Consider the following 15039-nt stretch of genomic DNA (forward strand, 5'->3'; position numbering starts at 1 on the left):
TAAAAAAAAAAAAAAAAAAAGATTCTGCCTCCCCTTCCCCCGCATCCCTAGAGTGTCTCCCTCCACAGCCCATGTATTGGCTTTACTGGGGTGCGCTTGGCCTCGCTCAGTTTTCTGCCTTTCCAGGTAAACGAGCTGCAGAACTTGACCAGTGCAGAAGTTATCGTGCCTCGTGACCAAACGCCAGATGAAAATGCGGAAGTGATCGTCAGAATTATCGGGCATTTTTTTGCTAGCCAGGTACTATTCTGTGAGGCCTGCTTCCTGCCCGCTCTCTGCTAGTTCACGTACTGTATCCGTGTCAAGTGGCCATATACCTGAGTCCCTCCTGAGCCCCTGACCTCAGGGACTGGAAACTGTTGGTGCAAGGCTCCTGGCATGCTAGGGTTGGGAATTTAGCATCCCTTTGCCCTCCCAGCCTTCCTCCGAGGAGCCTCATGTCCAGCAGGTCCCCAGCAGGGCAACCAGGTGGCCAGGTTTCACTGCGGAAGGTTAACTGCTCACAGTGGGGCCCTAGTGTTCTGTTGCTGTCTTCCCCACCTCCTTAGAAGACACCATCACTGTTGCCCTGTGCTCAGAGAAGCCAGCCCTGCAGTGACATGTGACCTGGTTGTCTCGATGCCTTTTGCTGGGTGGGTTTTAGAGAGAGGGCAACTGTGGTCCTCATGTAAGCAAAGGAGAAGGGCAGTCTGTGGTCTCCCACTTGATCTGACTCTCAGTTGCTTTCCTGTGGCCTGGGGAGCTGCGGCTCAGGGTCAGAACTCCAGCTCTTCCAGGCTTTGGCAGGGCTCTAGTCTCTCTGCTGATCTTTCTCGTGCTCTGGGAAAGGGAGGGGCACAGCAGAGCTCAGTGTGAGGGGAGGGCCTTCAGCCTACACCCCCCCACCCCCAGTCAATGGTCACTATACCCTACAGCTGCTCTCTAGCCCGACTGCTCACTGTGAATTAGAAGCTGCTAGTTCTCCCCCTCCCACCCCGTTGCACCCTCCTTCCTCTTCCCCCACCCCATCTTGCACCCAGTAAGTAGCCTTGGTGAAGAGGAATTCTTCCCCTGGCTGTTGGGTGTGATGCTGGGGGACCTGGGGGAGGTGAGATTGGTCTGAGGTCTCTCCTTTCCCAAGTCCCCGCTGGTTTCCTGTGGGCCCCAGAACTGGGATTGTCTCTTCCCTGTGCCCTCCCCTCCCTCTCTTTGCTGCAGACTGCGCAACGCAAGATCAGGGAAATTGTCCAGCAGGTGAAGCAGCAGGAGCAGAAATACCCTCAGGGAGTCGCCTCACAGCGCAGCAAGTGAGGCCCCCCAGGCGCCAGCAAACAACCGATGAATGTAACCCTCCCAACACCTGACAGACGAGACCAAACAGCCAGCAGATCGGGAGCAAACCAAAGACCATCCTGAGGAGTGAGAAGTCTGTAGAGCAGCCAGGGCCTGCAGACCCCCACACATCCTGGGATCCAGGAGGCCGAGGGAGGGCCGGGTTCCCCAGGAACACCACTTGACCTGCGCCCAGCTTCCCCTGGCTTCTGCAGGCTTACCATCATCCACTGCCCATCCACTCAGCTCCCTCCTCAGCTCCTAGGACGCCGTCCCTTCCAGTTGAACTAACATAGGTGAACATGCTCAAAGCGAGGCAAACCTCCGTAGCCTTTTCTTCGTTGTGGAAAGTGTCTCTGTACATGGCTGTACATACTAGAAGGGGAAGATGTTAAGATAATGTTGCCTGTGGGTTACACAGGGCGCCTGCAGCGTTAATATATTTTAGAAATAATATATCAAGTAACCCAACTCACTCCAATTTTTACTCAATTATTAATTTTGTTTTCTGTTGAAGAGAAAGCAGGCTTTTCTAGACTTCAAAGAATAAAGTCTTGGTGAGGACCATAGGTAGTGAAAGGAACTTTGAGCCACCCACACAAAATTCACTTGGAGGGAAATCTCGTCAAGGACACTTAACGGCAGTTGTGGATCACCTGTGTCTATCAACAGAAGGGATACCGTCCCTGAGGAGGGCCCCCAGCCCTTGTCACCTGTTTATCCCATACACCCATTTCTCTGCGGCACGGGTTTTAAACTGTTTTTTTTTTTTTTTTTTGCATACTGCTATATATTTCTGTCTCTGTTTATCTCCCTCCCCTACCTTCCTCTCTCTTCTTTACCTGCCATTCTTTGAATTCCTTCATCTTTTTCTGTCCCCACCCCATATCTATGCACGCCCCCCCACCCCCCAGGCAAAGCAGTGCTCTGAGTATCACGTCACACAAAAGGAACCATTGCGAAACACAGGAACCAGCTTCAGCTTGCCCCTGGTTACTCAAGTGAACAAGAGTCGATGGCACTTGTCCTAGCCTCTAGAAGAGGAACCCTCCAAACCAGCCAGCCAACCAAACAAAGGAATGTTCCAGAAACAAAGAATGTACTTTGTCTTTCTACATTTTGGTATATAAGCCATCAACATTTAGTGAAATTATTTCTTCCTTTAAAAATTGAAAGTGCAGGAAAATAGCAATTTATACAAGGTTGTTGGCCCAGGGCGTTAAATTCACAGATTTTTTTTAAAAATGAGAAAAACACACAAATAAAGCTACCTCAGGTGTTTTTTTTACCTCAGCACCTCGCTCTTGTGTTTCCCTTAGAGATTTTGTAAAACTGATAGTTGGAGCATTTTTTATTTTTGTAATAAAAATGAGTTGGAAAAGGAAAAGCTTTCAACTGCCAGCCTGGAGCAGGCGGCAGCCCGAGTGTGCGGCTACCGGGCTGGCTCGTCTTCCGCTGGCCAAGAGCCTGCGTGGCCTTCTTGTGGACACATCTAAAAATGTTTATTTTTTAAAAATGACAAAAACAGAGAGAGAATATTGGAGCCGTCCTGAATTTCAATAGGGTGCGTGCCATGAGGGCTTTTGCGCTGAAGGATGACCACGGCCTGGTTATGTGAAGAAGCCAAGAAAGACACCACCAGACTGCAATGCCGGTTTCCTCTACTGCAAACAGTGTTCTTTGACAAAAAAAAAAAAAAAAAGAAAAGAAAAAGAAAAATATATCCAAGCTAACAAGAGTCTGGCGTCCTGGTGTCTTACTTATTGAGCAATTGGACAGTCGGGACCTGGGCAGATCCTCGTCCACATGGTTGGGGGTGGGGAACTGGATGAGTCAGTGGGTCACCGGGGGCTTGTGGGAGGAGGCGGGGCGTGTGCTTCAGCCTGTGGATGACTCGGGTGCAGATCTATAGGCCTAGAGGTTGGCCTGCTGAGCTGAATCCTCAGCCAGCTCAAGGGCAGAGGCCCTCAGCCTTCCTCAGTGTTGTGACCCCCGACCATAGAATTATCTCGTCGCTGCTTCATAACCAGAATTATAATTTTGCTAGTTATGAATCACAATGTAAACTGCTTTCCAATGGTCTACTATGACTCCTGCGAAAGGCTTAAAAAAATAAACCAGCGGTCGCGACCCATAGGTTGAGAACTGCTGAGTTAACCATTTTCTAATTGAAAGCTTAAAAATGCGTAAACCATGGGCACGGTGGTGCACACCTTTAACCCCAGCACTCAGAGGTAGAGTTCAAGGCCAGCTTGGTCTACAAAGTGAGTTCCAGAACTGCCAGGGCTGTTACACAGCGAAATCCTGTCTTCAGAATTGACCACTGTCGAGTTCTAGGCTGAGCAAGGCTGAAACAGGAGTGTAGCTCAGCTGTAGAGACTAGCAACACACAGCAAATCGGAACAGCATGAAGGGACGAACCTCCAGGGCCAGGCTGTCTGCCTGATGGTCACCATCTCTCGGAGGAACTTGCCACTTCCCCCAGTGGAAGGTATAGAGGTGGGTACTGGCATAGCCAGTGGGAACAGATTAGAAGCAAAGTGGGGTTTGGTTTGCTTGCTTTTGTGGTTTTTTTTTTTTTTTTTTTTTTTTTATGGTCCGGTCCTGTGTGTCATCTTGGCTGACATGGTACCCGATGTGCAGTCTGCTGCCTGGAGACTCACAGCAGTCCTTGCCCAGCCTCCCGAGTGCTGGGACTGTTGGTGTTCACTGCTATGCCGGGTAGGAAGGTGTTAAAGGATAACACTGGGCACTGAGAAGCTACTGACTCAAGTGTTGGACTGCCTAAGGCAAATCGGTGCTACAGAGAATATTGGCTTACCCAAGCCACCATGATGGTGGCCTTTAGCGTGCGTAACACACACACAGATACATACATACGTACACATAGATACATACACATACACATCAGAAACCAGTATCACACTATAACCATTCAAAAATAGATTTAGGGGCTGGAGAGATGGCTCAGTGGTTAGAATGGCTTGGGGATTGGCTATTCTTCCAAAGGACCTGGGTTCTATTCCTAGCACCCACATGGCAGCTCACAACTGTCCGTAACTCTGGTTCCAAGGAATCTGGCATCCTCAGACATCAGACAAAACCCCAATGTACAGAAAAAGTCTTTTTAAAGTCTTTTTTAAAAAACACAGATTTAGCTTGGCCCCATTAATGGCGCCAGGAGACTCACATGTTCAAGACCTACTCGGATCATCCTATGAGACTGTCTCAAAATGAAAAGTAAAATCAAATGATCACCTATATCTATGGATCCCAGAATTAACTTTTGAAAAATAAGGTTAAATATATATTTTTCAAAAAATATATAAATATACATATAAATATATTCCAATTTTTTTCTGATAAAATTGACTATAATCGCCCTAAAGCGTTGTGAAACAAAAATTCTGAAGTAAAGTCAATCCAGTTTCAGATGTGTCTTCTACTCAGTTTGAGGATGAATCTTTTTTTTTAAGATTTATTTATTCATTATGTATCTGTTGTCAGCAGATCTGATTATAGATGGCCATGAGCCACCATGTGGTTACTGGGAATTGAACTCAGGACCTCTGGAAGAACAGTCAGTGCTCTTAACCTCTGAGCCAGCCCTGGAGGATGAATCAAGGATCAAGGTTTTTGTAAATTATTGCTTGTCCTTTGATAGTCTACTGCATACTGCTTACTCCCCATCCCCCTCCTCTTAGCTCCCTCCCACCCTTGTCTACCCCACATCTTCCCTATAGAACTATTTCTCGCCTCGAGAATCTGCTCGCTTTGGTCTGTGTGATCGTGGCTTTCCATGGCTTCCTGTGTAGCCTGGTGGGCTCAGCTGTGAATATACAACTGCAGACGATGGTTTCCCCTCTCCAAGAATCTGTCAACAACTGATAGACAGTTCAGCAGGAAGGGGTAGAACCCGATGAGCCCACCCCTATCCATGACTGCTAACAGGGCTGGTCTTGCATATGCCCGGTGCACGCAACCACTGCACTGTTCCTGGTTGCGAGGGTTAGGTTGTACTAGCGCAAAAAGTTCAGATGAGAAAGGTTCATTAAAATATATATGTATATTCATACACAGAATTTCTTGTGGGTTTTGTAAATAATAGTTTGATTCCTTGTAGCATTTTCATATGTCCTTGTGTTTTTTTTTTGTTTGTTTGTTTGTTTTTGTTTTTGAAGACAGGGTTTCTCTATAGCTTTTTTTTTAAGATTTATTTATGCAGTATCCTGCCTGTAGGCCAGAAAAGGGCGCCAGATCTCATTATAGGGGTTGTGAGCCACCACGTGGTTGCTGGGTATTGAACTCAGGACCCCTGGAAGAGCAGGTAGTGCTCTTAACCACTGAGCCATCTCTCCAGCCCTCTCTGTGTAGCTCTTCTTGTCCTGGAACTCTAGACCAGGCTGGCCTTGAACTCACAGAGATCCGCCTGTCTCTGCCTCCCAGCACTGGGGTTAAAGGTGTGCGCCACCACTGTCACTATCGGTCTAGATGTCACTGTTATTGTTTTAGCCACCTCTCTCCTTCTGTATTTACCTTCCTCTCAGTCCCTAAAGAGCCCTGCTTTCCCATTTCCCCCATCAACTCACTTGTATCCTTCTGTTCCCCATACGTTCCTCCCACCTTCTCTATTTACTCTGCTCCCCGACACTAAGGATCCCATTCCCGTTTCCCTTTTTACCTGGTTAAATTCCTCCCTCTTGTTCCCCGACCTCCCTATCTTGGCAAAGGTTCTGTTTTCCTTTCCTTGTTTATGTAGTTCCTATATGCTATGTATTGGCATCTGAAGGTTTGGCACTAGGAGCCTTCAATGAGAGAGACCTACGGTGCTTGTCATTCTGGAGCTGGGATGCCTCTCTCGATTCGGTCTTTTCTACTCCATCCGTTTACCTGCAGTTATTTCATTTTCTTTACAGCTGATAAGTATTCCTAGTGTGTATGGGGCACATTTTCATTATCCAGTTCTTGAAAATGTAGGACTTGTTTAAGCTTTTTAGTGTCATGAATTCTTGGGCAAATGGAGTCCCATTCAGGAAGTCCTTTCCCATACCTATGGCATGGAGGGTATTACTGATATCAAGTTAAGGTCTTTGATCTATTTGGAGTTAGTTTTTGTGCACTGCATGTTGGCATCCAGTTTTCCCAGCACCATTTGTTGAAGATGCTTTCTTGTTTCCTGGGTTGTTTTTGAGTCTTTGTCGGATATTAAACGGCTGAAGTTATGTGTGCTCATGTTTGGGTCTTCAGTTTGGTTACATGCCTGTTTTTGTGCCAATACCATATTGTTGGGTTTTTTTTTTACCATATTGTTTTTATTACTATGTCTCTGTAATATATCTTATGATCTGGAATTGTAATTTCTCCAGCATTGTTCTTTTTGCTGAGGATTCTTTTGGCTATCCAAGCTCTTTCATGGTTCCATATGAATTTTAGGATACCCTTTTCTGTTTCTGTGAAGAGTGAGATGCAGATTTTGATTGGGATTGCATGAACCTATAAATAGCTTTTGGTAGAATGGTCATTTTCACAATGTTAATTCTACAATCCATGGACATAGGGTGTCTTTCCATTTTCTAGTGTCTCCATCTCTTTTTTCAGAGAATTTATGTTTTCGTGTAGAGGTCCTTTGCTTCCTTGGTTGTTAGGTTTACCCCTAGATACCATATTTTCTTTGAGGCTGTTGTGAAGGTGTGTTCATAGCCACCTTCTGTGTATGTGTGTTCTTGGTATAGGAAATACCAACAGAAAAGTTAGTGATTCATGCAAATTGATTCTGTATCAAAAAGGCTGAATTTGCTTATTGTCTCCAGAAGTTTTCTGGTAGGAGTTTGGGGATCTGTCATGTGTAGTATGTCATCTGCAAATAGGGATAGTTTGACTTCTTTCCTTATTTGTAGTCCTTTGATTTCCTTCTCTTGCCTTATTGCTGCAGCTAGTGCTTCAAGCACCATGCTGAGCAGGAGTAGGGTAGTGGGAATTCCTGCCTCGTTCCTGACTTCAGTGGGATTGCTTCAAGCTTTTCTCCATTTAGGATGATGTTGGCTGTGAGTTACTTGTATGTATTTTATTCCCTCCAGCCTTATATTAGCTAGTACTTTTGTCATGAATGTTGGATTCTGTCAAAGTATTTTTTTTCTGCTTCTATTGAGATGATCACATGCTTTTTGTTTTTAAGTCCATTTATGTGGTCTATTCATCAGCTTATATGTGTTGAACCAGCCCTGCTTTTCAAGGGTAATTTCAACTTGGTGGATAATCTTTTTGACTGTATCTGTATTCTTTGTATTTATTGGGTTTTTTTGAATCTATGTTCATCAGAGATATTGGCCTGTCTTTTTTTATGTTTTGCCTTTTCCTGGTTTAGGTATCAGATACTGGCTTCATAAGAGTTTGCAGCACTCTTTGAATGTCTAGAATTCTGCTTTGAATCTATCTGGTTATAAGACTTTTTATTTTTTATTTATTTTATTTTTTTTTGAGACAGGGTTTCTCTGTATAACAGTCTTGGCTGTTCTGGAACTCACTTTGTAGACCAGGCTGGCCTCAAACCCAGAGATTCACCTCTCTTGCCTCCCAAGAGCTGGGATTAGAGACAGGAATCACCACTGCCAGCATTAATTTTAAGCTTTTGTTTTGATTTGGTTTGTTTTTTCAAGATAGGGTTTCTCTGTAGCTTTAGGGCAATTTTAAGTTTTGCTGCATTGTGGTCAGATAGGATATAAGGAGTTACTTCAATGATTTGTGTCTCAGGATGTGGCCTCTTTTTGGAAAAGCTCCCATGTACTATTTAGTAGAATGTATATTCTGCTTTGGTGTTTGGATAGACTATTCTGTAGCTATGTTAAGGCTATTTGATGTAGGATGTCAATTGATTCAATTTTTTTGTCCAGTGGACCACTGAAATGGCCAACTATGAATGGGTTGATGTATGGTGCGGGGTGGTGCAGGAAGTGCAGAGGGTCTTGTGGATGGATACAGGTAGGGCAGGGCTTAGTAGACGCCTAGAGGTTGACTTCAGAAGTGATGGGACTGGCTGTGGGACCCTGGAAGATGTGGGGAGTCTGGGTGTGGAGTAGAGTGGTAGAGGTGGCCAGAATTTTTATTCTTTACCTTTTGTTAGTATTTTACCTTTCTACCATAAGTACATATTATTGTTATTAAAGGAAATTATAGATGTTATCTGGTACTTAGGAATCACACATTGACTGCCATATTTATGTGTAACGTTTGACATGACATGTAGAGACTGTGTATGTGGAATGTGTGTTTGTGTCTGCAGCAAGGGTAGTAGAGCTTTTCTTTATATATTTGAAGTGCATGCCCCCAAGAACTCTGTTGTTCTGGCAGTTTCCTGTGAACAGTTCCATAGGAGTCTCAGAGACAAGGACTCAGTACCTATAGTTGAAAGATGCTAGGCTAGGACATTAGCTAGGCATAGCTGTGCATGCCTGTAATCCTAGCTCCCAGCAAGCAGAGGTGGAAGGATTGCAGTGGGCTTGAGGGCAGTCTGCACTTTAAAGTGAGTTCCTGGCGAGCCTGAGTCACAGAGAACTTTCTCAAAACAAAATAAAAACAAAGACGTGTTTCTTCATGTAAAACGTGCATGTTGGCTACGCATCTCGAGGAAGAAAAAGACACACTTCTTACATTTCCTGAGCCAGACCTTTGTTTCTAAATCTGAATTTATATGAGTGTTGGCACACAATATAGAGGTCAGAGAATACTTTTGGAAGCTGGGTCTCTCCTTCCCCGACATGTTCAAGCAAGTGAACTCAGCTGCTTGTTGGGCTGTCCTGTCAATTTGATTTCCTGTCTTATCACCCATGTACAGAAATAATAGGACTTCTACTGAATATATTTAGGAAATGCCAATGTACCCCAGAGTGAATGCCCCTGGTAATCACTTATCAAGTCTAGAAGCTTCTAGCCTGTTCCCCTAGGTTTAGGTGGATCATTTTGAAACAGGCTGTGCCTTCCTCCCTCCCTCCTTCTTCCCCCACCTCCTGCCTTTTAAAACCTTTCATTCTGCCTGGCAGTGGTAACACACGCCTTTAATCCCAACACTAGATGCAGAGATTGGCGGATCTCTATGAGATCCTGGTCTACAAGAGCTAGGTCCAGGACAGGCTCCAAAGCTACAGAGAAACCCTGTCTTGAAAAACAAAAACAATTTTTTTTTAAAAAAAATTATCTGTATGTCTGGGTTTGTGCGTGCAGGTGCCCAAGGAGGCCAGAAGAGAGCACTGGAGCCTGAGGACAGAAGCGAGTGCTCTTAACTCCTGGGCCATCTCCCCAGCTAGTCCCATCTCGTGTTTGTCTGAGTGAGTGTATACCATGTAATCAGAAATCAGGAGAGGGTGCTGGACTCCCTAGACCTAGGACTATAGGCCATTGTGAGCTGCCCAGTGTGTAAGCTGGGATTTACTGCCCTCTGCAAAAACAAGTGCTCTTAACTGCTGAGCCATCTCTCCAGTCCAAAAAAGGAAACATTTCACAAAATAATTGTGTACATGTGAGTCATATATTGATCATAGAATACATGAGTTTCAATACAAAATCTAAAAGCTACTTAAGAGATTAATTTATTGGTAAATAAACTAGTATCTATTCCAGCACACCCAAAATCTTTGGGTATATTAAATTACTAAAAATCAGCAAGCCATATGTATCTCCACCTTACAAATAAGGTCTAAAAATTTACTTGATATGGAGGCCTTCTCAAAACCAGCTCATAAAGCCATTTAAATATGTGGGTTGACCACAGTATCTTAAGTTGTTTAGGCATTTGGTGTTTACTGTATCTTCAGGAAGACTCCCCGCCCACACAAGGTCCCCTCAGCAGTCCACAGGTTCAGTGCAGGACTTGAGAGGGAGGGAGCAGGGGCTCCAACAGCCTTAATCAACTTGGGTAGAATACAGTATCTGCAGGGATGGTTGGACAGCGTCCCCCGACCGCAACGCCAGGTAAAGCACAAGCATAGAGCATTTGACTGCAGAAAGAGAACTCACCAACACTATGCATTTCTTAAAATTTACTCATTTTCAGATGACAGACTGTGGGCTAAACAGAACAATGAAACATTTTTTTTCAGGTCCCCAAATTGAAATTTCACACACTCACACACACATTGGCTTTAATTTTGTTGACCTGCTCGCTAGTTACACCAATAGCTATTTTTATTTTTTTCAGAATGTCTGACTAACAATTCTTTTGGTTTTTCAAGACAGCGTTTCTCTGTGCAGCCCTGGCTGTCCTGGAACTCACTCTATAGACCAGGCTGGCCTTGAACTCAAGAGATCCATCTGCCTCTGCCTCCTGAGTGCTGGGACTAAAGGTGTACGCCACGACCTCCCCGCAACTGTAACAATTCTATTGCCCACACACTTCTTTGTACCAAGGGAGACACGTCAGTGCATAGACAACCATCCTTGTGGCATCTTAGCTTGGATCAGGAATTCAGGTAGAGTAGTGCAGCTGTAGCTTAACATCTGCACTCACCTATTTTACTATGCCTTAGTGTGGTGCACGCACATGAGTGCGGATGAGTACATGAGAAGGCCGGAAGAGGAGCTTAGCGGTGTTCTAGCACTTCTCCGGTTCCTCTGAGGCAGGGTCTGGTCCTCTGCCGCCATTCCCTCAGAACTGGGATTACAGGTGTGAGCAGGTGAGCCTGTGACATAGGTGCTAGGCTGAGGCTAAAAGGGAACTCAACCCTTGATTCCTTTGAAAATTTGCTTACTATTATTACAGTGCACCTGTCCATGTGGCCAAGTGTGGAGGCCAGGGGACAACTTGGGGGAGTCAGTTTTTTCCTTCCATGGTAGGTACAGGGGATTAAGCTCAGGTCATGCAACCATCTTGGCAGGTTTGGGCCATAAACTCTCAGGCAGAATTCTAACATCCAGTTTCTAGTAGACAGCCAACTTCTGAGCTCCTCTGGTTATACCAGCTGCCTGATCTTGGCCCCACTGGCCCAATTCCCAGGGTGTCAGCTAAATGAAGTGGTCTCTGTGCAGTCCGTCCTGCGGAGGAAGGAGCACAGTTCCGCCCTGACTGGGCCACCAGGTCTCTTTGGGTTGGCTTGGCCATTTTGGTCCACATCACAGGCCCAGCTTCCATACCAAGGCGACTTCAAGTCTCAGAAAAAACAGGTTTCAATGGCTACAACCTCTGACCCAGGATTCCCCAAGAGCAGATATGGACATTTGTATCTAACACATATGCAGCTTTTCTAAGTTTATTTCTTCTTTCTGTATCAGAACAAGTTGGGAAGGTGGAAGCTGAAGAGAGGAGGAATTATCAGCATATATTCTAGGTTCTGCCAGACAGTCTTTTATTACATCATAAAAGCAACACTAGGCACTAGGTCTTGCAAAATATGCTCTGACCAACTTTCTGAAATTAAAAATGCATAACCACATCTGTAAGATTTTTAATGAACAAAAAAGTTAAATACAAACTTTCATATGCAAAATAGATGACTGTAAAACGGGCAACCTCAGAGCCAGGTACTAAATCTCTCTCCGGAGGCTCAGTGGGACTGGAGTAGGGCATGCTAATGAGCCAAGAACTTAATTTCAGTTTTATTTATATATATATATATATATTAAAAAACTCTGAGGAAAAATAGGCATAAATTGAGGAGTATCTTCTGAAATAGACAGTTCAGGCCAGCCCTTTACCATTGTGAGGTTCATACTCAACCACACCTACGATGAAACATTTATGGTCACAGTTACTTTGAATCCAGTTTCAAGAGGAAGCCAAGCTACTTCAGTTCTAGAAAAGGAAGTCTCTAAGATGAGCGCACGCTGTTCTGAGGCTGCACAGATTGAGTTCCTTGGCCACATCTCCACGCACTGTGCTTTTCTAAAAGGCAGCAGATCCCTACAACAGCATCGTCATTTCTTCTGCATCTTCAAGTCTCAAAAGAGAACTTTAACCATGTCGGCAGTTCCTACTCCAGCATCAGAGAAGCTAGTCAACACCCGCTTCGTCCCTCTGCAGCAGGGAGTGGCAAGTCTGATTAACATTCTTTTCAGAAATAAATAGTTCATAACAAATTATTTATCGTTAATTATAAAGAGCAGTGAGGAAGGGCACTGCCCAGTGTTTGCAAATGGGCGGTGAGTGAGTACACGCGAACAAATATACAGAAACAACAATTCATAGAACAAGTCCTGCATTTCCCACATTCATATGGAAATAACTCTTGAAAACAAAAAACATTAATTAGCATTTGTTCTTTATGGGGTGAACAGTCCAGGGCTCTGAGCAGGCACAGCCTTACAAACAGGGTTGCAAGCAGCCCCTCCACACCTCGAGTCAGGGCTACTGTGGAGAGGCCTTCATGCACTCTTGATAGCTCAGTACCTGTGAGAACAGAAATGATACGGGGACTTTTTGACCCACAATGCATGAGGTATATGGAAACATCCATGAAAGAACCACCAGCAGCTAGAAGGCCCAGGGCAGGGCATCGTCACAGCAACTGCTGATGGAGGATTTCCCACACCATCTTCTTCCGGAAGAGAGGCATCTGGTGCTGAAAGAATCCCACAAACAACAAACAGTGTTACACACGCTGTGTGCAGTATCACAGCATGACGGCCTCTAGGTGTCACCACGTCCATCAGCCTGACCATTTTACATCAAGTTTACATTTCTGAAGCACAATGGGATTTATTTTGAGCCAGGAAGGCTTTCTTGTCCTGATCTTCCCACCTATGTAGGTGGGATTCCAAGCATGGTCTGCCATGTTTGACACAGGTGTTTGCTTGCTTAAGAAGGGTCTTGCTAAACAGCCTCCTAAGCGGCTGTGTTCATGAGCTTCTCCTGCCTCAGCCTCCCAGTTCTAGGATTACAAGTGTACCACACTCAGCCTATATACATACATTCGTGTGTAATTACATGTGCATACATATGTACTTACAGGTTAAGAAAAACCAAAGCTGAACACAGAATCATATATTACAGAGTAATGACAAAAGTAGTAAGAAAAGAAAATAAAGAAAAAAAAAGCAACAAAATGGAAATGTCCAAGCAGTGGCACAATAGGAAACTTTTCTACATCCTAAGTGAACATTATTTTTAAAAAATAATTCGCTTTTATATTAAAAAGTGACCTTAGGGCATGAAAGTATGGCTCTCTAGTAGAGATCTTGCCTAGTATTTATGAGGCACTGGTTTCAATTTAAATGACCCTTATTTAAAAAGCAGGAAAAAGCTGGGTGGTAGGGATGTGCACCTTTAATCTCAAGCACTCCAGAGGCAGAAACAGGCACAGGTGGACCTGTTTGAGGCCAGCCTGGTCTACTGTTCTGAGTTCCACAATAGCCAGGGCCATACAGGGAAACCCTCTCTCAAAAAATTTTAAAAAACTGATGTTCCCACCTTTGGCCTATTTGTTTTAAATTAAAGACAAGGTCTCTCACTATGTAACCCTGGCTGGCCCATCACTCACTATATAAACCAGACTGGCCCGAGACTCAGAGACCCTCAAATCTCTGCTTTCCCAGGGCTGAGATTAGAGGCATGTACCACCATGCCCAGCCTTAGCATATGATTCTTAAGTTATCTGAAATAGTTCAAGGCATCCACGGGTTCAGTAGACTGTCTAATATACACAGTGGTGTACACTTGGAATCATAGCAATCAGGAGGCAGAAGCAGGAGGATGAGAAGTGCCAAGGCCATCCTTGGCTACATAGTGATTTCCAGGCCAGTTTGTGGCTATAGGAAATCCTGTCTCTCTCAAAAAAATAAAACATATAAAACTCAGTAAAACATTACTTTTACTCCTAGTAAAACTGCTGAGACTAATCAATAGTGATTACTGATTATCTGAGATAGGAAAGCTGACATTCAGTAGTGGTTACTCCATGTTCCTCCAAAGCACTTAGTTCTGCTGCTCAGAAACAGCTTGTCTGTCCTCCTGAACATTAACCTTCATCAGGCGATGAAAGGAGACAAGAGACAGAGACAGAGACCCACATTGGAGCACCGGACTGAAATCTCAAGGTCCAAATCAGGAGCAGAAGGAGAGAGAGCACGAGCAAGGAACTCAGGACCACGAGGGGTGCACCCACACACTGAGACAATGGGGGATGTTCTATTGGGAACTCACCAAGGCCAGCTGGCCTGGGTCTGAAAAAGCCTGGGTTAAAACCGGTCTCGCTGAACATAGTGGACAATGGGGACTACTGAGACCTCAAGAACAATGGCAATGGGTTTTTAATCCTACTGCACCTATTGGTTTTGTGGGAGCCTAGGCAGTTTGGATGCTCACCTTACTAGACCTGGATGGAGGTGGGTGGTCCTTGGACTTCCCACAGGGCAGGGAACACTGATTGCCCTTTGGGCTGACGAGGGAGGGGGACTTGATTGGGGGAGGGAAAGGGGAGGCGGCGGTGGGGAAGAGACAGAAATCTTTAATAAATAAAAAAAAAAAAAGAAAACAGCTTGTCTGGCACACAGGAACTATGAGACAGAGGTCTATGGATGAGAATATTTCTAATTGGGGTTCACTCTGGCTGTAAAAAGACTGAGAGTTCACTATCAAGAGAAGTTTAAGGTTTTTGATAGAATTGAACTTCCTCTCAAGTGTTAACATTCCTCAGAAAGGAAAGCAGCCATTCATTCATGCTTCCATCTTAGACCTGGGGTTAAAGGCCTCCCAAGGCTGTTATCTACTCTCACATGCCTCCCTTTAGCTAAAAACAGTGATAC

The 15039-nt window shown here is 44.7% G+C and overlaps 2 protein-coding genes across 7 annotated transcripts in view; one reads left to right on the plus strand and one right to left on the minus strand.

The window, feature by feature from the left end:
- The window catches only part of Igf2bp2 (insulin like growth factor 2 mRNA binding protein 2), a 111912-nt gene extending 108904 nt beyond the window's left edge, over positions 1-3008 (plus strand). For 3 of the 5 annotated variants that reach the window (XM_050146556.1, XM_050146554.1, XM_050146555.1), the window contains 2 exons: positions 127-240; positions 1198-3003. In XM_050146556.1, the coding sequence (XP_050002513.1) occupies positions 127-240; positions 1198-1290 (207 nt within the window). In that variant the 3' untranslated portion in view covers positions 1291-3003. Of the gene's footprint in view, positions 1-126; positions 241-1197 lie in introns of all 5 variants that reach the window. The other 2 variants (XM_050146553.1, XM_050146551.1) reach the window with 2 other exon arrangements.
- Positions 3009-11728: 8720 nt separating this feature from the next.
- The window catches only part of Senp2 (SUMO specific peptidase 2), a 47908-nt gene continuing 44597 nt past the window's right edge, over positions 11729-15039 (minus strand). For both annotated transcript variants that reach the window (XM_050146314.1, XM_050146315.1), the window contains one exon: positions 11729-12857. In XM_050146314.1, the coding sequence (XP_050002271.1) occupies positions 12795-12857 (63 nt within the window). In that variant the 3' untranslated portion in view covers positions 11729-12794. The remainder of the gene's footprint in view (positions 12858-15039) is intronic.

This window comes from Alexandromys fortis, unplaced genomic scaffold, assembly GCF_014885135.2.
Source record: "Alexandromys fortis isolate MF-2015 unplaced genomic scaffold, M_Fortis_MF-2015_v1.1 scaffold_56, whole genome shotgun sequence".
NCBI classification, from domain to species: domain Eukaryota; kingdom Metazoa; phylum Chordata; class Mammalia; order Rodentia; family Cricetidae; genus Alexandromys; species Alexandromys fortis.